Raw genomic sequence first — 24,927 nt, 5'->3', positions numbered from 1 at the left:
ACACATAGAGATGGACTGTTCCCTGTCAGTGTTGCTTCTTGGAATAGGTAGCAACTGTGCAGCTCCTGAAGAAGGGATGAATATAAATTTCCAGGGAGGTGTGGAGCAGTCAGGAAAGCACTGAATGGTTCCTAACAGATAAAGCACATTAGGCTGGGGAGGATCTGATCTGAAACTAGTTGAGAGAAGGCTTGAGACGAAGGTACTGATACGTACTTGCCTTTTTTTTACTCTTTCCTGGTAGACAAGTCTTGGCCAGATCCTATAGGATTGTTCTTCAGGAGAAGGGAAGGTTGAAGGGAAGAGGAATGAGTAAAAATGGAAGGGAAAGGAGGGAAGAGAGCTAATGTGCATGGCACAAATAAAGCCATTTAATCCTGCTGCCACAAGGTGGGTGGGTTGTGTTTCTGCTCCTGAGTGCTGTGCACCAGTAAGAGGAACTTAGTAGGAATTTGTGGTACTCAGTATCATCACCACGCTGAGAGTGGTCTGCAGAAGCTTTTGAAACTTGCTCAAAGATCTACTTTTCCTTGTGCAGAAACACATGTTCTTGCTGTCCTTCAGGGTGTCACCCCTTCTGTAAAACCTGCACCGGTGGGGGTCCATTCGCCTGCTCTTCCTGCAACACCAGCCTGGTTCTCTCCCACACTGGCATGTGTGTGCCAGTCTGCTCCCAGGGATACTACAGGGATGCCAAGCAGACCTGCAGACGTGAGTGTCTCTCTCCAACCAGTCTCTCCTTTCCACAGTGTATTCACTGACATGTCTTGTCTTGTTCCTCTGCTTACTGTTCCTCTTGCCAGGAAAAGAAAGATATGAGTTGACAGAGGTGATTAGCTGCCTTAGAAACAGAGCCTACAGCGTGGTTTAAATTTGAACACAGTCACAGTTTTGTTATCAACTTCAAAGACAAGAGGCTTTGGGTCCCCTAGGAAAAATCTGCAGGAGAGTTTGTGTAGGCTTCCTTGTTAAGTTGCTTAGGTGGTACATAGAGAAGGGGCCAAAAGTATAGGTGGATTCTGAGCCTTGTGAAAACTTGACAGTTTTGGATCAGTTTTAATCAGTTCTTACCAAGGGAAACTGCTTTCCCACTACCTGCCAGTACCTGCCATGGAAGCTGTATTAAGACTGTAGAATTTACACTACATTTTTCCACATATGAAACCTCAGTAGAAAGAAGATGCAGCTTGGCAGGCACAACCCCAATTGAGCTGTGATATTTTTACCTCCTAATGATTTGATGTAACTGATCTGATGTTAAAGTCCAGTAATGTTTTATCCCACTCCTGCTATTCCTTGTGAATCTCTCAGGGCATCTCTTTAGTTCTCTGTGTTCACTCTGGCCCTGATGCCAGCTGGGTTATTCCTCACATAATTATTGGGCTTGATATTCTGAAATGCAAAATTACGTGGCCCAGAGACGTAAAAAGGAGGAAAATACCCTGCTTGAATTGACCCACTGTAATATATACACCTAAAAATGAAGGTGTGCTTAAGTAGCTGGATTGCTGTGAACCTGAACACTCAGATTTGTTGAGTCCTCCATTACCCTGATTTGAATTACCTGGATTTATGGATTTATGATTTATGGATTTATCTGTTGCGCTGCGCTGAGTGTAGGTATGTGTGTCATCCTATCTAGATCCAATTTCTTTATTGATGAGGTCCTATAGGAAGAAACTGATGTGGTTGTCAGCTTTACCTGCCTTTTGTTGGAATATATGGATCTCCTGAAACTACTATTTCCATCTTAGCTGCAGAGCTGGAGATACCTTGCATAACTTCAGGGAAATAGGTGGAAAAGTTTGTACCATACATTCTTTCACTGACAGGAAAAAAAAGGCTATTCAATAATAATGAAAAAAGTAAAGTAATTAAAAAAAAAAAAAAGGAATCATGGGATTTTCACTGTCCTGGCGAGTTTCCTACAAGCTCTACAAGGTATTTACTGTTCACTCCTGCAGTATGGATTCTTTTATTGCTACCTGTAGCAGCATACCTCTGTTCCTAATTAAAATGCCCTTTAGTAATGAACAATTTCCTATTGATAGCTCTTCCCTTAGGACCTCATGGTAGAAGTGGAATGTTCCTAAGAACTGTACCCTTCCCAAATTTGGTTCAGTAGCTCAAATACAAATAAACTTTTGCAAGCCAATTCAACTGCTCTAATCTCCCTATTGCAAAAGGCTTTTGAACAAGTGTGTGTAATCCTTGTGGCAGGAGGCTCAAGGCAAAGTGTGTTGGTGAGCTGGATTTTTGTCATTCCAAGTATCACTTGTGCCTTTTCATATGAAGTACTGCTGATAAGCCATGTAGATATAAACTGTCCCTATATATATCAAGTGCTGGGAAACTACCACTCGGAGGTAATGAAAATTGTTTAAACAGAGGTTGGCTGTTAGGCTGAGAAAATTTGGTCTCTCTTCAAGGTTTATTTTAGTCTCGTTGCACTTTTGAGGAACTCTGGTTTGGATGAAGCTCAGGGTGAGGCTGAATGCACGTATGGACTCTCAGAGATATTTTTAAACTCAGTGACACCTTGTCTGAGGAACATTGCAAAGCTTAACAGGTTCTTCATGGGTTTAAAAATGCAGATATGGAGTCAGGCTGATAAAACAAACAGACAGGATTGCTTTCAAATACACTTTTTGCTTACTGTTCTGGCATGCCTCCATGGGTAACCTAATTTCTGTAGATGTAGCTCTCATATGGAATGTTGTACCATTCTTTTAAAAGTTGGCTTTTTGCAGCACTTATAAATAGTAATTTTTCCATATATCATTCTTAAGTGAAATCAGACCAGCACCAGAGCACCTAAAAAGAGCTGGTAGATTCTTTAGATAAATATTTTGTTAGAAACCTTTTGCACCTCAATAAAATACAGCCTTCTGTGACATGTTTTAGATGAGCTAAAAAAAGTAACTGTTTTGAAGGGCACTGGGTCCTTGCTTCAATGAGAACGGTGCAGGTATTTTCACATTTACTTTGGTATTCTGAGGTTTTGTGGTTACAAAACTCTGTCTTGAATTAAAAGCAAATTGAAGTGGATTTCCACAATTAGCATATCGCTAAAATAGTGGTCCGTAATTATCACATCTCTGACATGTTAGTGCATGTAACATGTCAGTATTTAGCAACAGAATGTAGTTGAGTGAAATCCTATGAGAGCTTTTAATGGTTTTGTCATTAAAAGTGGCCAGCTATGCTTTATTCTTTAGGTTAAACACTCAGGGCTGCATTTTCAGAGCTTTTCTGATTTATCAGAAGTACAGAATTGAGCTTGGACAAAGAGTCTGACTCCATATGGATTTAGCAACTCTCAGAGGTAGGTGGCAAGGAATTTAGTAGTCCATTTTGCATACACCATCATTGTACTTGCAGACAAGGCAGTTAGAGTTGTTTGTGTAAAGCAGACATAAACCCCATGTGAGTTTCCTGCACATTACTTTTGCAAAGTCTCATTTCACCAGAATCAGGGTGAGCTTTTCAGTGCATAGGCAAAGGGGAGTATTTTTCAGTCTTTCATAGCACATTGCTATTAAGTCTTCTGTTAATGAGCCAACAGCCCTGACATGCCAACAGCATCAAGTACACTTGGCTGGTAGTAAAGTCTCCCAAGAAGTTTAGACCCTGGACATCAGAGAGGTGAAATATTGTGAACCTCTGGACTTTGATCCTAGATTCAGTAAATCCCTGAATTATTTTTTCTTGGCATCTTTATTTGCTCCAGACAGCTCCAAAATTTTACACTGTCAGCAAATCAAAAGGCGGAAACATCAAGTGAAATTAAACAGGCCATTGGTCCCACCAAGGTTTGCTAACTAGCTGTACTGCAGCAATCTGCTACAGTCTCCAAATCTGTGTGTTTATGGATTAAGCCTGGAATCACATGAAACACAGGTTTCTTAAAGAAAAGAATTAAAATAGAGACAGGGAAAGCTGTTATTGGGGGGTTTGAATTCAAGGTCAGTGTTGAATTCAAGTTTTCTTCTTCCTGGCTCAGGGGAGATCTTATAACAGTCTTCCAATACCTAAAGGGGCCTAGAAAGCTGGAGAGGGACTTCTTACAAGGGCATGTAGTGACAGGACAAGAGGGAGTAGCTTTAAAGTGGAAGAGTATAGATTTAGATTAGATATTAGGAAGAAGTTCTTCCCTGTGAGGGTGGTGAGGCACAGGAACAGGTTGCCCAGAGAAGGTGTGGCTGCCCCGTCCCTGGCAGTGTTCAAGCCCAGGTCAGATGGGGCTTGGAGCAACCTGGTCTAGTGGAAAGTGTTCCTGCCCATGACAGAGGTTTGGAACTGGATGAGGTCCTTCCCAACCCAAACCATTCTATGATTCTGTGATTTTACCCTGACCTGTTCAGAGGAGAGTAAGAAGCAGCACGAGGAGATGCAAGTCTATTCCAGATAGAAGGAATGAGGCTTTTTACATTTTGGAGGCTGTGAATAGGAATTGAAGTCTCCACAGGTGTGTCTCAGAGAGGACAAGAGGAGTAGTGAGGCTACAGGATAATAACATTTTTCATGGTACTGTTGGCTGGTGCATCAGTAATCACAATTATTTTCTTTGTCTTTGTCTTTCCCCAGCTTGCAACAGCCAGTGCCTGAGCTGTGAATCAGCCACCAGCTGCACATCTTGCAGGGATCCAACCAAGGTCCTGTTGTTTGGAGAATGCCAGTACGAGAGTTGTGCTCAGCAGTATTACCTGGATTTTTCCAGCAAGACTTGCAGAGGTGAAAAATACATTGCTGGTTTAAAGAAAAAGAAAAATAAAAGATATATAAATTGCAAGTACCTTGGCTAAGAATCCATTAAACTGCAGCATGATCTGTGCAGGTGGCCTACTTTAAAAAGTGAGCATGAGGGGCGGAGTTGTTCAGTGACAGGCTTAATTGCCGGGTTTTTACTGTTTTTTCTCTTCTCTGGCAGAGTGCTGTCACATACTTCAGCGTTTCAGTGCAACCAGATTATTGCAAATCCATCTCTTGTAAATGATTTAGTAAGTGAGCCAGCAAACTTTTCAAGGGTCAAATCCAGCAATTCATTTAGTCATGGGTCAGCTGAATAATGAGTGGGCTTACCAGGCTGGCTTTTTCAGAGTGCTTATAGGGCCTTGTGTGCTTACCTGCTTCTTTCTGACTTATTAAATACTGCATCCCTGAATGTATGCCGAAACAACAGTTTGGAACTTTTTAAAAGACACATGACTTGAAAGATTTCCAGAACTCTCAAGGAGAAGTGTTCCATAATGGAAATAAGTGAGGATAAGGTGCCTTTATTGCAGCTAACACTGCTAAGACCAGGGTATAATACAGATTACTTGTTGCTCAGTGGTCATTTCTCACTGGCTTTCTTAGTACCTGAACCTAATTTAACTGAGTGGCACCTGTCATCTTAACTTTGTGGTTCTTCAGAGAGGTGCCGTGGTCTGGTATTTAGGGTGTTGAAAGAGGCAGGACTCTCGTCCTGGCTCTGGCTTGGACATGCTGCATGAAGTAGAGTAGTTCACCTCACCTCAGTGAGTCCTTCTTTCCCCCTCTTGCTCTTGCCCATTTATCTCTCATCAGCCAAGTGTGTCTGTCATTAATTGCTGATATAGACCCTCTTGAGTGCCACCAAGAGCAAAGAATATTGTTGGCAGCCTGAGTAGTCCTGGAGTACATGTGCATGGCTGGGACTCTGCTGAAGACTGGAGGGGAGATAGTACAAGGACATATGAAGGCAAATATGATTCCCAGCTGAATCCAGGGTGTTTCTCACCAGTGGACTTTCCAGAGACATTTGGCCTGTGAGGGGCAACAATTTCATTTTCTTCTGGTTAGAGTAATTTGAAAGCATGAGACTTGATGGGGTGGATAGTTGCTAAGGAGCAGCAAACTCAGTGTTGGCAGAAAAGGAGCATTGCTACTTACAGGATAAAGTCAGGCTTTATGGACAACAAAACTGTGCTGGTGTTAGCAGGTCTGGATGCTGAACAAGAGCCAAGCCTGCTCAAATTTGATGTAGTTAGAACATGGTAAGTCAATGAGGGGAAGAAAAACCCAACCATATCTTGAGTTGTATTAAGTCACTCAGTACAAATCATACTTTTTTTTTTTTTTAACAGTTTTTACTGTGCTCTTTGCTCCTAGGACTTATATTTCCATAGGTGGTAGACCCCAAGCACTAAGCACTTGTGTAGGGCAAGCACCCAAGAAAGATCTGCCCTGAACTGACTTCTGTTTTCTTCCAGAGTGTGACTGGAGCTGTAATGCCTGTAAAGGTCCCCAGAGGACTGACTGCCTGCAGTGTATGGAGGGGTACGTTCTCCATGAAGGAGCTTGTGTGGACCAGTGTCCAGCAGCTTTCTACAAGGAGTCAGAGACATGCCAGAGTGAGTTCTTGAACGTTACTTCTGTTTGCTGCTGCCAACGTTTTTCCCTGCTTGTCTCTAGTTTGTGCACATCTGACATTCAGAGGGCATGCTCTAACTTCCAACCTCCTCACATACACACAGTATTGCTGTAGTTCCTGCAGGGTGTTACAGCATAGTGCAGGAAGCAGCTGGAAGTGGTGTTAAGCTGAACTCTTTCCGTGTGACTTCTAGGGTGTGATCAGCACTGCCTCCAGTGTCACCAAGCAGATGAGTGCAGTCTTTGTGAAGCCCCATTCTTCCTCTTGGACACTCACTGTGTTCCCAAATGTGGGAAGCGGTATTATCCAGACCCTGCACAGCACAAGTGCACAGGTAAGCACGGTCAGCATGTTGTGGTAGAGAGGGACCAGGCCTGCAGTCTGTGTTTTATAAACTGCTTTTTCTCTGCAAGGCTGAGGTGAAGAGGAAGTGCTTAGGTGCTGTGTTAAACTTGCTGTTAAGGTCATGCAGAATTCAATAACAGGCTGTATCTGCATTTAAATGTGCCTAATTCCAGAGGAATGAGGTTCAGTGTAGATGACTGCTGATGTTTGTATGTGTGCACATACTATATAAAAAAAGCCCCAGGTATTAGCCCAACATTTTTAGTAAGGTTTCAGTTGTATTTCTGGGTTAAAATGTTGTGAAGGACTGGAGTATGTATCTGGAGTATTAATAGTGTATTAACAGTTACTTAAAAATACATTTCTTCCATTTGGAAGATCATCTCAGGTCCTCTGTAGTTAGTGGGAAACAGTGGTCTAAATGAGGAAGGAATTTCTTACAACTCTTTTCTCTCTTTGCCCCTTCTTTTTGATCACTTTTGTCAGGTAGGTAAGACACAAATAGCAGTGGTGTTTCTCTTCTGATCCCTGGAGACAGCTCTGCATTCCAGTAGCTGCATTGTTTTTGTCAATGTCTCAGTTGTGCTTTCCATCCCATTCAGCTTGTCCTCAGGGATGCTTGGAGTGTGACAGTGACAGCCTGTGCCACCTCTGTGACAGCACCACATTTCTGAAGAATAAGATCTGTGTTTCTGCCTGTGGCCAGGGTTTCTATGGCAATACGTGGACAAGAGAATGTGAAGAAGGTGAGTGTCTCACAATAAAGCAACCGAGCTGGCAGGCTTCCAGCAGATTATGAGGCCAGAAATAGTGTCTATTCAGTGGTATTTTTGGAATTCAGTTTTGTGCAGTTCCATGGTGACTGTTGAATATTGGCAGCTGTTTTCCTCCAACTTTTTTCATAAATGGTTGCATGTACATGGTTTCCTAAGTGAAGTTACCTCATTAGAAGAGAGGCATCCAATCAAGCATCATTCATCATCAACATAAAACAAATGAAAAAATACCTTTGAGGGAATCCCTCACTAAATCAACTGTAGTACTTACTTCTCTTTGTTCTAAATGAAGATCTACTAGTCCTTCTGCAGAGACTAGTGGGGAACTCAAGATGGGAAACGATTTGCCCAAGCCTCTCAAAACCATAGTGGGGATTCAGATGGACTACAGTTCTTTGGGAGATTGTGGTTATCAGTAATGGATAGAGCATTATAAGGCTCTGGTCTGTTATCCAAAAGATGGTAGTGACAGGCAAGATGCTACTACAGTCCATGGCTGTTATTCATTCACTAATGCTTTTCCCTTCTTTGTTTTTAGCCAGCAAGCATCCCTTGAGCTTCCATGTGAACAGTACCCTCAAAGTAGGAATTGGTGGGGTAAAGCCCCTAGACCTGTCCTTGCTGGGTGTCTGTGATGTGGATGGTGACACAGGACAGCTCTTGTTCCATATCAACAGCAGTCCTTCCAACGGCAGGCTGGTGATCATGATGAGGGGGGCAGCAGTGCAGCTGAGCGAAGGTGACCACTTCAGCTGCAAGGATGTGAAGGAGAAGAGAGTTCGCTTCGTGCACAGCAAAGAGAAATCCAGGTGACTCTGTTGAAACTTTTTTCAGAGCTCTTGCCTTAAAAAAATAATCACTTATCTTGAGAACAGGTATTTCCTTGCTCCTTGGAAACATTTTTGCAGTGAAACATACTCCTCACTGTTGTTAAGTAAAGTACCAATGTACTTGTACTGTACCACAGTATAAATGATGGTGCAAAACTTTTCTGCTGTAGATTTTAAACTGACATATTAGTCTGGTTGTTACAATAGTTTCTTCATCCTGTAAGGAATATGCTCAAATGATGTCACTGCTGTGCTCTGCAGCACAGTCTGCATTCAACCGTCATTCCTTTGCTTACAATATGAGGTCTATTAGTGTCCTGTGATAATTAGTGTGATTAGTAGCTGGCTTTGCTTAACATTGCAGGCATGTTGCAAGGAAGCAGATTTTTCCTGCTGCCAGGCAATAAGCCAGTCATCCTGCCAAATTTCACACTTAATTTACATCACCATAAAGCCTTGGGACTAGACTGATGCTAGTGGAATTGTTCTACATTTCTGCCTGTATATATTAGGGTGTTCTTTGATCCGCTGTTTTCAGTAAGACTTTCAGGGTGTCGATGCCAAGGGTCGGCTTATGTTCACTAGACTTAAGGCATGTGTTTGTGTAACATGCCTTTGAGGTTTTTTTTCTGTCCAGTAGTCACAATGAAATGTCAGGATCTTGTCTTGTCAAACATAGCTATTTTATGGTCAAGGTTATTGGGTGACATTATTGAAAAGTGAATAGGAAGCCAGAATGGTGAGAAGTGGGAGCTTCTGTTCCAAAGCCAGATAAGTGACATTTTAATTTAGCAGCAAATAGCTGACATTTAGAATTGATGGTTTATCTTGGACATACCATCCTGTGTGGGTAACATTAGTTAAAGGGAAATGAAGGTATATTATTGCATAGCTAAAGGTATTTTGTTACATGTTGCTACTGTTATGAATATTCCGGGAAAAAAAAAGCCAAACAAAAAACTATAAAAACATAATTGAAAAAGGAAAAAAAACCTTTAAATGTTCTGTCACTAAGCTAGTAATTTTTACTAAATACATATTTTTATCATTATTGAGTCCTTCAAGAGCACTTCATTAATTCATATTATCCTGTATTTTGGCTTGTTGTTTAGGAAAGGACAGTTTTCCTTGAAAGTCAGTGATCAACAGCTCTTCTCCCATCCTGAGGTGGTCAGTGTTCAAGCATTTTCAATGCAGGTAATGCAACAAGCTTGGAAAAAAAAAACAGATTTTATACCATTTGGAGCCCTGATTTCTTGCAGTGATAACAAAGGAGCTGGGCAGAACCTGAACTGAAGTTCAGGTCAGGCAAATTAGACTCACATTTCACTTAGTTGAGAATCAGCCAAGAGTCATGTGGAAGAACTGGGCTTGGGGTAAGTGGCTCAAGAAGCTGGCCCTTGTCATTTTGCTTGTACGGGGAATTGTAGCTGTGCAATTGTAGAGCAATTATCAGTGAGGGCTAAGGAGTCCCTGCTGTTCAAATTACTCTTTGGATCTGTGGATGGTCTAGTTCAGTCTCTTACTGCAGGGCAATTGAATCATGATTGATTCCTGTGGCAGGGATGCTTTGACAACCAAGAGCACTTACTTAAATGCTCTCTTCTAGAACAGTTGGGAATTAAATCAGCATGAGCTATTTAAAGTGTGTCTCTTAAACTGCTTACCGTTTCTAGGCAAGTTGATGGTATTGCCAAGTGTCCATGTCCTTAATGTTAATGTCATTTAAAGTTTGTAGCATGATACTGTGGCGACGCCTCACCTAAGAGATGGTGTACAGACAGTACATTCGTGACTCCTTCTCTAAGGCTCTCTAAAAGGCAAGGTATGAAGAGATGTGCAAGATACACATTAAGGGAGGGGGCACAGAATTACAGAAAGGAGGAGTTGTTCAAGCCCAGACTAGCTGTGAGTGTCAGCTCAGCCTACCATCCCTCTGGACAGGCTTTGATTCCCACTCAAGCTACAAGACTTGGCAAGGGCAGTGGATGTGCTGGAAATTCCTGGCCCTGCTTCATGCTTGCTGCTGGTCCTGCTGCCAACGAGTTCGCCATGGACTCATTGTAATGGGGTCCAGGTTTCCAAGGGGGCTTTGCAGTGTGCACTGAGCTTTTCATCATCATTATCTCTCTTTTTATCATCATTATTATTACTACATTTAGCTTTATTTCAGTATTAAACTGTTCTTATCTTAGCCCATAGGTTTTACCTTTTACCAGTTCTCCTCCCCATCCTACTGTAGCAGCTGTGTGGTACTTAGTTGCTGGGTGGGATTAAACCATGACAGATAGCTTTGCTTCAGCTGAAGCTGTTGTGGCTACTTGGCGTATTCTAGCAGCACAAAGAAACTTTAAAGTGCAGATAAGAGTCTGCTAATCTTAAGGCCCATTTACATCCTCAGAGAGGCATTAAGTAAATTGATAAAACTAACTGGAAATCTGGTGATCAGCCTTTCTCTCCTAGCACTGACTCCTTCCTGCCTACAAGCCTAACTCAGCAGCCATCCTCACAATGAGTAACTTAAGAAATGCATTTCTTTTAATCATTGCAGCAGTGAATGGGTTTGTCTGAAGCTGCTGATGCTGTTCTGTGCTTCATTGCACTTTGTTGCTTTTAATCATTATATTCCATATTGGTCATTCCATAACTTCCAGAAAGTGAAAGTGTTCTAGTTTGCCCTTTAGTGTAAGGCAAACTGTGGATATGGATCCTGTTGTGTGTATATTGATTCTTGCTGGTGCTGAAATCTTTGCTGAGGCTAATCACTTGTTTACCACAGTGGGATATTCACCTAAGTAAGAGCTCCAGTCACTGCCCCAGAATACATAACTGAGGTTTAATGATAGGAATTTTGCCTGCTGATCCTTAATAACCCTGATAAGTTGTACACAGGTGGGATGGCAGCAGTTAGGTCTCTGATAAATGTTCCCAGGGTTCACCTGCCTCCTGAGTCAAGGTATTACTGATGGCAAATGCTGTTTATTAGGATCAATAGAGACTGCAGATTTAAACTTTCTTGACAACAAAGAACTAGAGAACTGATTTAAACCAGCAGAAATTTGGACTCTGACTGATCTTCGTTCTGGGTTGAATAAGGCTGTGGAGTCCTTGAAAATAAGTAAGTAACAATGCTGATGACACCTAGTTTTGCTGTCTTCGAAATGAACTTTATCAGTTGAAGGCAAGCAAAACACATCCTTCAGTGTTAGCTGATTGACTTAGAAGTGTTAATGCAAGATTCTGCCTCTCCGCTTGATTCACTGCTGTTATCATCCTGTGTAGGTTATTCTCCGTCTCATGGCATTCTTCCTTGCTTCCTTTTTTTCTCTCTCTGCAACTTATTTTACGCAAGATGTGTGGGGTCTTATTTCCCCATCAGTGCTCTGAAGAATTTCTAAGTTACCAAAGTTCTAGGTTATACACAGGAAGGATGTGGTGTGTCTCCATCCCCCCCCCCCCCCCCCCCGAAATGATTATTTACAGGCATGAATCTGCAGCATTTGAGGTGCCTGCATTCCAGTTGAGCCTGTGGACATCCATGTAATGTGTAGACCTCCCAAAATAGTTGGGATCCGGGTTTCCATTTGAATTTCCATGGATGGTAGTAACGCGAAGCTGTATCCTTTACCTGTTACCTGTGCAGAGGGCAAAGGCAATATAGACTAGCTGATAACCGAACTGCTTTCTATATAAATGTCCTTTTGTTTTTTTTTAATCTTTCCTAACCTTGCTGTTAGGAGAATCTTCTTTTAATGTAGCTAAATCAGTCTAAATTGCTAGATCTGCCCGCTGGGGGGGAAGGTGTGAAGAGTGATTCTCTGCTGCTTAGAAACAGGAGGTTTTCAGGGATGAAGTGAGCATATTTTCTTAACCCCACATTTTTCATTCCAGACTTTGATCGTGATCAAATTTATATGGTTTAGCAAACACCTAAGAGCTGCTTTTGTGTTTCAGGCCCCATATGTGTTCAGGAACGAGGCTCTCCTTATCCACAGAGGGGAAATTGGAACTGTAACAGAGCAGTTGCTTTCTGTGAGAGACAGCGACAATCCTCAGGATGTTGTGCTGATGGTTCTAGAGCCTCCACGTCATGGGCAGCTGATCAGAGCTCCTGGGAACTTGGCTTCTGCAGTCCATATGTTCCACCTGGATGACCTTGCCAGTGGATTGCTGAGTTATGCTCATGATGGTTCTGACACCCGGGATGATGCCGTTATTTTGCAAGTCAGTGATGGGTACCACTTCCAGAACATCCTGTTCCACATTAAGATTGTTCCCAAGGTATGTGCTGTGACATAGAATCATAGGCTGGTTTGGGTTGGAAGGGACCTTAACGAACATCCAGTTTTAACCCTTTGCCACAGCCAGGGACACCTTCCACTAGACCAGGCTGCTCCAAGCCCCATCCAGCCTGGCCTTGAACACTGCCAGGGATGGGTCAGCCATGGCTTCTCTGGGCAACCTGTGCCAGGACCTCACCACCTTCACAGGGAAGAACTTCTTCCTAATAGCTAATCTAAATCTCCCCTCTCTCAGTTTAAAGCCACTCTCCCTTGTCCTGTCCCTACCTGCCCCTGTCTAAAGCCCCTCTCCAGATTTCTTGTCAGCCCCTTTAGGCACTGGAAGCTGCTCTAACATCTCCCAGGAGCCTTCTCTTCTCCAGGCTGAACAAGCCCAGCTCTCTCAGCCTGTCTTCAAAGAAGAGCAAAGCCTAGCAGTGGCAGGCAAATTAGATATCTGGAGAAGTATCATTATGTCCCTGAGGTGTCACTAATCCTGCATTACTGACAGGCTCTGGTCAGAGGCAGGAGAAAGCAGTGGATTGATTGAGTTTTGGAGTTCACGTGAATTTTTGGTTTGCGACCGGAATGGTTCAGCTCCAGTTTTGCCACTTTGACAATGCAAAATCCATAGTTACTTGATAAAAAAAAGATTTTCTGGAGTTGCAGGTGAGTTTTGTACTGGTGAGGGCAATAAATAAGAGAACAAATGGAGTGGATGGCAAGGAGGGAGGGCTGATGAGATAGGCAAATCTCTCAGACTGAAGTGTGTGTGATGGGAAACAAAAGGACCATGCATGAACTGAAACAACTTGACTATTAAGGTCAGTCACTGGTACTTTGGTGGTGGTGGTGTCTTCCAAGGTCAGGAGTTCTGCTCCGCTGAAATCTTTCACTTGTTGCATCTTTGTGCCTGATAGCTTCCCTAAGGACAAGGAACAGATACCTAAATTCAGAAATTATTCAGGAGTACTTTATTTTTTATTTCCTGCTTTTATTGCAGTTCATAATTATACAGTGGTGGTTTGTCTCTTCTGTCCAAATACAGACAGGGAGCAGCTTTTTGAATTTTCAAGTGGCACTTGATATTAACTTTTATAGAGATTACAGAAGTCAAATTAAAGGCAGTGGTGCTTTTAATGCTTTCCATTTGTTTATTAAACAAACCCCAGCCAAACAAGGTGTGAAAAACATACATTATGTGGTGTGGAACCTTGACAAAAATAAAGTTGCTAAAGTACTCATAGGCATTTCATTTAATTTTAATATTGTAATAAAATAGAAGGAAAAAAGAAAGCTGAAAATTCCCTTATCCTTTAGTTAATGGGGAAGAGTGATGAAAAACAGAGCTGTTGATCCACTGTTTTCAGTGTTTTTATGTGTGAATCTGAGAATTACACCATCTTGGAGTGCTTTCACTCAATGAAAAGGAATCAGGATGCATTACCCTTTTGACCTTTTCTCTGCCATATTAGACGTCTTTCACAGCAACTTGGGCATGAACATTCTAGATAAGATTTACAACCACTACATGGGTCTGGGTATTTAGCGCAAGGGGGACCTGATCCCGTTTGCACCCTGAGGTGCTCCTGAAGCTGCTCTAGTAATTAATGCTCATTAGAGACATGACTCACCCATCAGTCTCAGAATGAAAAAGAAGCTGCTTTCAAGGCTGCTGCTGATTTACTAGATTCCTGGAATAAGAGCGGCCCTGCCTGTGCTGTCTTCACCCACATCACTCCCTAAGGAGCCTGTATCAGATCAGAAGGACTGTAAAAAAGCTTGGACAGGCTCTGTGTTGTTCATAACACGTCTTTTCTTTTTTGCTGTTGATTAAGCAGGTTCTCGTAAATGCCAGTGAGGGTGAATTGCTATGTCTAGTTTCTTTTATTAGCTGATTTTGTGCTCCCGTGTCTCTCATTATCTTTCTAAGTCTCTCTGTGCAGTCCTTGGCTACAGAGAAGAATAAAAGTGGTGACAGAGGTGAGAGTGGAGCAGCTTTTAGTATGAGGGTAGAGCTGGCAGATACCCAGCTCCCGTCTCATCCTAATTGCCATCTTTGTGGAATAGCTTTGGGAGCTGGAATGCATGCAGGGTCTGGTTCTGAAAAGGTGCTGTTGAAGCACACACATGTCAAGACATTTGTTTTTTTTCCCCTTGTTTTTCATCAAAGGATGCTCAAGAGCCCAATAGGACCCTGGGTGTAGGTGTGGAAGCTCAGGGTGTGGGTTTTTTTAACCACATTCCTTATCTTGTTGTGATGTGCTGCTGGATGGTTCTATATAGTAAGTCTTGGTGTGAAAGGACCTTTTTATGATTCCTATTTAATGAGCTCAGGCATTAATCTGTAGGAGCACTGTGGTGAAAGTGTAAAAACATAAAGGACAACAACATTCCAAATATTATGAATTAGAAGGGCTTGCTTCTTCACAACAGTTGTGCCTTGTTTTCTGCAAGGTGCTTTTTGTAGCCCCTTTGGTTCCTAACAGCCTGCTTCTACCATCCAAACTCTTCATTTGATCTACTGCAGTCTGAACAGCTGGCCTCTATTTTGAGAGCTCTTCATAAAGATTTGCACTGCTGTTTATCTTTGTTGACATTCTTGAACAATTACAGCTTCTGTGAAATGAATTTGAGAACTGCTGGTGCTTCATTTTTTGGCAGAGCACCACCAGTGGTGCTCCAATGGGGAATTAGAAGCCCGTGATCTAGAAAATTGATCAACAGGCCTACATACTGTAAGTCAGAGAAGGTCAGGTGTAACCACATGTGATTTGCTCATTGCTGATGGGATGTGGAAGCCTTTCTTTCCTGAGAGGCTGGGAGAATACAAGGAAGAGACTCAAGATGTTTATTTTAGGGCTGTGTTGGACCTCTAGAGGAGATCTAGATGAGGGAGGTCTCCAGGATTCTTGCAAAGAATTTCATCACCCGTTAACATTGGAGCACTCTGAACAGTTCTGGTGTTCCCAGTGTAACAAGGGCACGGAGCTGTTGGAGCAAGTCCAGAGGATACCACAAGGGTGATCAGGGGCTGGAGCACCTCCTGTATGAAGACAGGTTGAGAAAGTTGGGGCTGTTCAGCCTGGAGGGAAGGCTGGGTGGAGACCTCATAGCAGCCTTCCAGTATCTGAAGGGGGCCTGTAAGGACAGTGATAGGATAAGGGGCAATGGGTTCAAAATTAAACGGGAGATTTAGGTTGGATGTAGCAAAGAAATTCTTTACTGTGAGAGTTCTTTATTCTGTGTTTCTTTAATCAAACCATTCTATGATTCTGTGAACATTCACTTAGAAATATTTTCTCTTATAGAATCATAGAATAGTTAAGGTTGGAAAGGACCTTAAGATCACCAAGTTCCACCCACCTTGCCATGGGCAGGGACACCTCACACTAAACCATATCACCCAAAGCCTCGTCCAGCCTGGTCTTGAGCACTGCCAGGGATGGAGCATTCACAACCTTCCTTAGCAACCCATTCCAGTGCCTCACGACCCTAACAGGAAAGAATTTCCTCCTTATATTCAATGTAAACTTCCTCTGTTTTAGTTTTAACCTGTTAAGCCTTGTCCAATCACTACAGTCCCTAATGAAGAGTCCCTCCCCAGCATCCCTATAGGCCCCCTTCAGATACTGGAAGGCTGCTATGAGGTCTCCACACAGCCTTCTCTTCTCCAGGCTGAACAGCCCCAACTTTCTCAGCCTGTCTTCATACAGGAGGTGCTCCAGTCCCCTGATCATCCTCATGGCCCTTCTCTGGACTTGTTCCAACAGTTCCATGTCCTTTTTATGTTGAGGATGCCAGAACTGCACACAATACTCCAGGTGAGGTCTTATAAGAGCAGAGTAGAGGGGCAGGATCACCTCCTTCAACCTGCTGGTCACGCTCCTTTTGATGCAGCCCAGGATACGGTTGGCTTTCTGGGCTGTGAGCACACACTGAAGCCGGCTCATGTTCATTTTCTCATCAGCCAACACCCCCAAGTCCTTCTCTGCAGGGCTGCTCTGAATCTCTTCTCTGCCCAACCTGTAGCTGTGCCTGGGATTGCTCTGACCCAGGTGTAGGACCTTGCACTTGTCATGGTTAAACTTCATGAGGTTGGCATCAGCCCACCTCACAAGCGTGTCAAGGTCCCTCTGGATGGCATTCCTTCCCTCCAGCGTATCAACTGAACCACACAGCTTGGTGTCATTGGCAAACTTGCTGAGGGCACACTCAATTCCACTGTCCGTGTCAGCGACAAAGATGTTGAACAAGACAGGTCCCAACACCAATCCCTGAGGGACACCACTCGTTACTGGTCTCCAGCTGGACATTGAGCCATTGACCACAACTCTTTGCGTGCGGCCATCCAGCCAGTTCTTTATCGACCGAGTGGTCCAAACCACTCTAAGCAGTGCGTTTTGCTTGTCCTTCTTTGGAAGTGTGGCTGGTCTTTATTTTCTCTCCTCATACAAGAAATCCAAGGACCTTCCTGACCTGCTGAGTTTGTTTCCTGTTCCAGAGTGTCATGGTTTAAACCCAGTCAGGTAGTTCGTTCGCTCACTTCCCCCCATTTCTTGCCCTCCCCCTGCTCTCAGAGGGACGGAGAGGAGAATCAAAAGAATGCAACTCCCACGGGTTGAGATAAGAACAGTTTAGTAACTAAGGTATAACACAAATCACTACTGCTACCACCAATGATAATAATGATAAAGGAAATAACAAGGGAAGAGAATACAACACCTCACCACCCGCTGACCGATAACTCGCCCCCCAAGCCCGACCAAGCTCCGACCAATACCTCCTCCAACCCTGCAGTCTCCCAGCCCTTCCAGCTAACTCCCAGTTACATCCTGGGCATGACGTGCTGTGGTATGGAATAGCTCTTTGGTCAGTTTGGGTCAGGTGTCCTGTCTCTGCTTCCTCCCAGCTTCCCCTCCTCCCTGGCAGAGCATGAGGCTCACAAAGTCCTTGGCCAAACCAAAACATCTCTATCAGCTCTGTTCCCGAGCCGAAAGTCAAAACACTGCACTGCACCAGCTACCAAGGAGGAGAAACATGACTGCTACTGCTGAACCCAGGACACAGAGTTATGCTCTCTTAGGTCTGAATATGTCATGGTGTTTTCAGATCAATAAGGTCAGAGGGAATTTGCCAGAGGGAAGTTACATATACTGTTAGGGTTCTCATGCCATCTGGCAGAGGGTCTGGTTTTCTTCTTAACTGTTCATTATAAAAATAATTGACCTTTGTGCTCAGAAACTCTTGACCTGACACAGTCTGAGATCATATAGGTGGCATATAAATGGCATATAAGAATAAACACTGTGCAAAATAGGTGAAATACAAACTACATGGGTGAAAGGTGCACAACAGGCGTCAAAAAATGGAGATGGGAAATCATCCTTTAATGGGATTCTTGTTCAGAAACATCTTTATAGCCCTCTCTACTGTCTGCTGCAGATTCAGAAGAACATAGTAATAAGGCATTTATCAGTTTTGGAGTGACACACGATTATGTGCAGTAGTAAATGAGGATGATCAATTCTATGGAGCAGTCAGGACTTTGACTGACTTTGCAGTTCACCACAGCCAGTTTCAAGGTGAATGTGCAGAAATCAAGAAAAGAAGTCACATTTACAGCAGTTGGACTTATAAGAAAGAACCAGAACACAGAAGAGGTCACGGGGATTTTGGTTGCCTGTCCAACAGAGCATAATCTAACAAAGTAATTTAGAGCTAAAAAGGGATAGTAAAATCCTTGAATGCCAAAGTAGTGTTACTGAAGTACATGAAAATGATAGTGAAGCCACTACTGCATCCAGTCCTCATGTCCACATGTTAAGAAGCTTGACTTAATATGATAAATATTTATTTGGGAAAAAAAAAGCCACAGGAGTAATTTGAAGGTTTGAAAACCCATCACATAGCAAAAGACTTTGGTGTATGTTCAGGCAGTCTTCAGTTTCACAAAAGTGATTTAAGACATGGCTTCACCATGGGTTTAAGTCCCACCACGAGAGAGGAAACTTGATCTAAAAGTCTTCCTGCAAGTATGTTCTAACTTAGCAAAAAAAGTGATGTGTGTTTGATGCAGTAGTTAATGAGTGAAATGTGAATTAAGTTCAATTTTCCCCCATCTTGTAGACAAGCATAGGGTTGGTCTGGAGCCTGGGTTTGCTCATGGAAAGGTGGTAACAGTTGCAGATCGTGTAAAGATAGTGGAGGTGCCATACAGAGACACTTTTGAATGGGTAAGAAGCTGTTGTTCTGTAAGTGCCCTTGAAAGGTGTATGTTTTTAGAATTCAAATGGGGAGATGTAAGAGAACATGTGAATCCCATCAAACTGGTGTAGTAGACTGGATAATTTGTTTTCAGATGTTGATAGTAGTGAATTTTCGACTGTGGATAGGTGAAGAATGCACAGTTGTTTCTTGGAGCAGACAACCGGGGTTGAATGCATAACAAATTCCAAAATATTCTGCTTGATCCTTTTCACTTGAAAATCTGTTTCCATGAGTGCAGCATTGTTGACACTCAGTTAAGCCTTTTTTTCTGCTGTCTGCCTAAATGCAGAGTGACAGAAGCCCTCGGCTGGTGACAAATTCCCTGGTGTGGGTTCCCCAGGGAGGCATGCTACAGATCTCCAAGACCATTCTGCATGCTGAGCTGCCCGGTGTCCGTGACTCTGAGATAACCTATACCATCATCAAGGACCAGCCAAGACATGGTAAATACCTCTGGAGTGTTGTGACAAAGCACCTGTAGGGTGTTGCCTTTCACCCCACATGCACGAAGATGTCCATGGGCTAAATAAAAGTGCAGAGTTCTAGTTACTTCTGGGGAAGAGGGTGTTCTTCACAGGCCCATGTGAATGTGGCTTTTCCATTGTATTTTTCCTACAACAAATGGCATTTGAGGGGATATTTCCTTGTAATAATATGCCGAGTAAGTGCTGCTAACCTCATCTTTTTCCAGTTCAAATGGGCATGCAGAGGAACGAAGCGCTATTGTCCTGCCTAGTCATCTGCAACTGTGTTTCTCTAGCGGTAGTGAAATTCTGGTGGTTTTATAGCCTTGTGAGAGCAGATTCTTACTGCCAAAAGATAACATTCTACAGTGAATGTCTGGTTTAAGAGGAGCATAGGGTAATAGCTAGCCCTAGAAACTGCTGAGCAAAAGTTTACTGTGGGGAGCTGGAGAGCTTTGTAAATTCCATGACACTTGATTTAACTTTTGTTAATGAAAGGGGTTATTGAGTCAGGCAGAAACTGGTGACATCTACATATAATTCTTGTCTCCAAATTCTTCTGAGAGGCTCTGATCTCATCTGTCACAATAATGGCTTCCACGAGCAGCCCCATGCATAGAACTGCTGCTTATCTTCTGCAGAGTATCTTCTGGACCTAGGCAAGGGAGGTGCGTGGAAGGTACTGGGATTTGTGGCTGAGATACAAACTGGGAGAAAGTGGGTGGACAAGAGAGATGTCATATGTGTATGGAAGGTTAATGTAGACAGAAAAATGATGTTTTCCTGCTCAGCATCACCATTTTCTCCACTAGAACCATGTCTTTTAATAATACATTTTGCACTTCCGTGAAATTATATCATTGCTTTTAATTTGCTGAGCTGCATAAAATTAGAAGATCCCATTAGCAACCTCAGTGCTGTTTTTTTGCCTTTTGCTGTAAGGATAGTCTGGTTTCCGTAACAGCTGCCAGTACTTGATGGAAACATTGATTATGTTATTTTTGCAGTTCAGAAGAGAAGTAATTAATTTGTATTTCCCCTCTAGTTTTCTGCAGATGAAGGACTGACTTCTCATTTTTAATAAGCATTTATATGAAAACAAGAATTTTTCCCTGAGGAGCTTGTCTCCTGCTGCCTAACCGTAACTGAAATTTATAAACCTGTATTTGTATCACCATAATTAGCTCTACTGTAATTAATTGCAATAACACAAATGGGTTTGTAGCTGCAGGTGAGGAATAAGCAGTAAAAATCAATGATCTTCAAAATTTTATCTAAAATGCCATTTCACAGAAAGGGAGGGAAAAAATAAGACAGAGCAATGTAGAAAATGGTTCCTGAATAAATGAGGGCTTATCTGCCTATCTTAGGATTTGACTAAGGAAAAAGATATTCTTGCCTGTAGAAAATATATAATTTGATTTTTAGATAGAAAGGAAAAAAGGAAAACCACTTTAGAATTAGCTACTGCATTCCTGTATGTGTAGCTACAGGGTGTGTGGACAAAGAATGCTTCTTGCTCTTTACTTCAAGACTCTGAAACCAAACAAAAGGGGTATAATTAGGGAAGGAAGATCTCTGTCCAGATCCCCTCCTCCTGACGTGCACAAATTTCATGTTCATGTGTGTAACCTATGAACAGGTGCTTTTCTACTTTAAAAAAAATAAATGTTTCAAATGAAATGGTAATCATAAACTATATAAGTAAACATTACAGAGTTGTTCCTTCTAATAATGTTAAATATTCATTTATAAGAAGACACATACACCTGCATCTTGCTTTAAAAAGCTATTATGTTCTGATTGTTTCTTCTTATACTTTGGGAGGGGTAAACAACTTGCAGGCCCTAACTCCTTTGGGTATGTGATTAGCATCTTTCAAAATCACACAAAAGATTAAAGTGGTGAACTCCCATGAGCAAAAGCGTAAGTTTAGGAATGTAATTAGGGCACCGATAAGGGAATATTAGCATAGAGTTTGATGATAAAATGGAAGTATATTTCATCTTGCTGAATTATATTTTTATTGCTCGAACTGTTTGAGGGTGTGTTTGGAAATGAAATGGGAGAGCTTAAGATGAATATTTTGCATAACAGAATGATTAATGCTGTAAAGAGAGTTGAAGTGATTTATAATATATGTGGCTTCTAAATTAGTAGCCATGAGGGATATGTTCGAAGACTGGTGGAAAAGCACAATATACAACTAATAAGTAATTTAAAGAGCAGATAAATTTTATATAGTCAAGAATAGTACAGATAGGGGAAAGAGGGTATAATTTTTTCACAGATTGTATGTTAACTCCAAGTCAAGTAAATTACATTGTAAAATAGAAAAATATGCCATTTGTTTCAATACTGTAGCTCTTTGTCAGATTTTAATTTCCTTTATGTGTGTTAGGAAAAATGTTCACATCAATGAAATTGATGACCAAATGTTGATACCCTTTTGTTGGTGAGTAGCACGTGGCTCTTTGAGTAATTTTATAAATAGAACATTAGTAGTGACATCAAAATCCAATCCTTGCAGGCATCTGTGAGGAAAGCTGATAATGAGTGGGACATGCCCCCATCCTGCTGTGCTGTTCTCTGTCATATCTGCAGTAAAGGCACTGATATTTCAGTTCTGCTGAGAATCTAATGCAAAAATAAGCTGGATGTTAGAGATATAAAAGCTACATACTTTTGGAGTAAGATCTACAAACCAGGTCCTTTATCTGTTCAAGAACTCTAAGATTTCTGTTCAGAAAAGTTGGCTGAGTATACTTTTTGGTATAATAAGTCCTGAAAAGAGCTAGCAAAGAGCTGACCTTGAAAAAATCAGCATACTGTATTCTGATACTGAAGCTGTACCCTTGAGGGGAAGATGGATAGTCTGCTGCAATGCTATTTAACCTTGATTGCGCCTCATTCTTGTCAACTCATTAGTTGATGAAAAAGCATGTGTTCCTCTGTGTTTTCTCGCAAGTTGTGCCCTGGTTGTTCATCTTTGCTTTTCCCAGGTGAAGTGGTGCTTCTGGTTCCAATGCCAGCAGATGGCCCAGCAAACTCATGGCAGCTTTTGCCTGGTGGAAGAGCAGCCTCCCCTACATCTTCTTTTACCCAGGAGGACATCAACGAAGGCATTGTGTGGTACAGGCACTCTGGATCTGAAATAGAAAGTGACTCCTTTCAATTCCAGGTACTCCTCATCATATTCATGGGGAGAGTCACACAGCAGTTCTTCTGGTGTTTTTATCTGAGATTACTGTCTGCTGTTCCCTGTACATTGTGACCCAAAGCTTTAATAGATACACATACATGTACACATACATGCACACACAAATAGGTGTGTAAATATATATTTGTATTCACATACAGACTTACGTGTGTATGGGTGCATGCTGCTTGCCTGTAGATGAATGTGCTTATATGTCAGGATGGATGCAGCCCATCGTTGTATTCATGGGAGTCTCTTACTCATGCACAAGAGAGCTTTTGCTGCATGTGGACCCCTAGGCTTTAATCTGTGGCAGTGAAGCCAGCCAGCTACCCATACTGTTGAGCCATGTGCAAGGGCATTAACCTTCTGGGTGTCAAATCACAGGCCATATTGCAAATCTGAAAAAATTTGTCTTGTCAAGTAGCATCTAACGTTTAAGCTGTTAATAGCTGGCCTGTTTTTCTGTGCAATTCCAGCTCAGGGAGGAACGGGGTTTTGTAAAAAGAAAGGATGTTGTCCTAGTGCCTTCTAGCTTGTCTGAGCAGGAAAGCTCTCTGAGATCAAGAGTCCCCAGAGTTAACAGGCAAGCAGATCTGCACTTACAACTTCCAAAAGATGAAACCAGTAGGCTTGTAACAGCCCATCAGTATGACAGGATGGCAGCATGTTGGCTGTCCTAGATAATCCTCCGAGTGCTGGATCTTCATGGGGAGACCCTTACAGAGGTCCCCTAGTATCCCTGTGATCCAGACATCTGTGAAAGGGCTTCCCTGTGCGAGGTGTGTTACTGCATCTCATATCCTGGCTGTTCTGATGCACCATTTGCAGTTCAGGAGGTTCAACCCCTCGATCTTGCATGGCGACTACATCGCCCTGTCATAAACCCTGTGATATGTACTCCAAGCACAAAGTCTTCTGAATGCCTGTTTGTAGATTGTTTTGCAACCCCCAAAACCAAGCAACCCTCCTACTTTCTGCAGTCTCTAAGCTAATAATTCAATTTTTGCTAGAGTATTTCTTCTTGCAAACAGACAAAAAGGTGCAAATACTCCCCAGCAGATGTAACACTACAATAAATTCCATCTCCCTACAGGTTGTAAAATTCCTTAGATAGGTCCTTGCTGTTTGCTTGGAAAGTTTAACAGCCTCCCCTAATGCTAAGCCTGTGTGAACACTTGCGCATGGTATTTGTTACATCTGGTTTACAAGTCAGAAGCTATTACTGTAGCACCAGAACAGCAATTAAGGTAATTTCTAAAGTAATTAACATAAGTGATAATGAGGAATTTGTGAGCGTCAATGTTGAACAAGCTAATCTTTAGCTTAATTGCTACATTCCTCGTATAGAGTATGCATTTTGCATAAGCTAAATGTTTGGGTTTACTATCTTGGAGCAGCAGCAATAACTGTATGGAGAGCCCTACTGAGAAAGAAAGTGGTGATGGCCTTGGTCACATCGGAGATGAGAATACATCTGTCCAAGTCTTGAACTGTCCGTTGGGGCATCTCAGAAAGTGTTGACACCTTTTCATCAATATTTTGGCAATTACCAGGCAGATGGCATCAACTGAAAACAGGGCCAGCAAATGGCTAAAATAATTTCATTCACTTCAGCAGAGCATGCATTTTTATGCATTTTTAATGCATTTTCTTGAAATTAAGTTTGGGCTAAAGTCCATTCTTGTTTACAAAATGCTCTATTGGTTTGAAGCATGGACTTCAATCCCTACTGAAAGATAAAGCCGTGACTGTGTCCAACAAAGAAAGAGGGTGTAAAGGGTGCTTTACAAAGGGTGCTTGCCTTATCTCAGGATTGCTGTGAACATTTGCAGGCTTATCTCTAGGGATGGTTTGTAAAATTTTCTTTGATTTTTTACAAATTTAATATCATTACTGCAGGTTTGCCATTTTGATTTAGATTCTGTTGACTTAACCTTGGTGTTTTAGTGGGATATGGAAAATATTTATGTGTCTCTGAAACACAAGCACAGTTTGTCTGGGAAGATATTGGGATCACAGGGAGTCACTGCCAGTGCAGTGCTTTTTATTAAAAGACCAGTTATTTTCACCTTGTCAGCACAACCAGTGGTCATTTTAAGGTGGGAAAAAGGTTTAAAAAACCTTTTTTTTTTTTTTTTTGTCATTCCTGTGATGAAAAGTTCCATTAAGGTGTACAGACAGTTGAAGTAAAATTCAGTAAAACTATGGCAGTGACTGGGGGAAGCAGGAATGAACAGCAGGTAGGGAACTGACAAACAGATACCTTTCTAAATGTTAATAAAGAAATCAACCATTTCTAGATTGTGCAAGCAGGTAATGGTTAGTATTTAAAGGCCTTAATTCCCATTCACTACCATTCATGTATG

General features: G+C 42.2%; 1 protein-coding gene across 1 annotated transcript in view; it reads left to right on the top strand.

The window, feature by feature from the left end:
- The window catches only part of FRAS1 (Fraser extracellular matrix complex subunit 1), a 157,546-nt gene that overhangs the window by 95,719 nt on the left and 36,900 nt on the right, over window positions 1–24,927 (top strand). The window contains exons 21-30 of the mRNA XM_057431162.1: window positions 565–711; window positions 4,588–4,734; window positions 6,234–6,374; window positions 6,588–6,728; window positions 7,342–7,485; window positions 8,054–8,324; window positions 9,458–9,542; window positions 12,300–12,626; window positions 19,185–19,338; window positions 22,362–22,540. Of these exons, the coding sequence (XP_057287145.1) occupies window positions 565–711; window positions 4,588–4,734; window positions 6,234–6,374; window positions 6,588–6,728; window positions 7,342–7,485; window positions 8,054–8,324; window positions 9,458–9,542; window positions 12,300–12,626; window positions 19,185–19,338; window positions 22,362–22,540 (1,736 nt within the window). The remainder of the gene's footprint in view (window positions 1–564; window positions 712–4,587; window positions 4,735–6,233; window positions 6,375–6,587; window positions 6,729–7,341; window positions 7,486–8,053; window positions 8,325–9,457; window positions 9,543–12,299; window positions 12,627–19,184; window positions 19,339–22,361; window positions 22,541–24,927) is intronic.

The sequence above is a fragment of the Pezoporus wallicus genome, unplaced genomic scaffold, assembly GCF_028554395.1.
Source record: "Pezoporus wallicus isolate ANWC-B61680 ecotype Strahan unplaced genomic scaffold, APGP_CSIRO_Pwel_v1 scaffold_3294, whole genome shotgun sequence".
Classification (NCBI taxonomy): Eukaryota; Metazoa; Chordata; class Aves; order Psittaciformes; family Psittacidae; genus Pezoporus; species Pezoporus wallicus.
The sequence above is the reverse complement of the archived record's forward strand: the minus strand, read 5'-3'. Positions and strand labels throughout refer to the sequence as shown.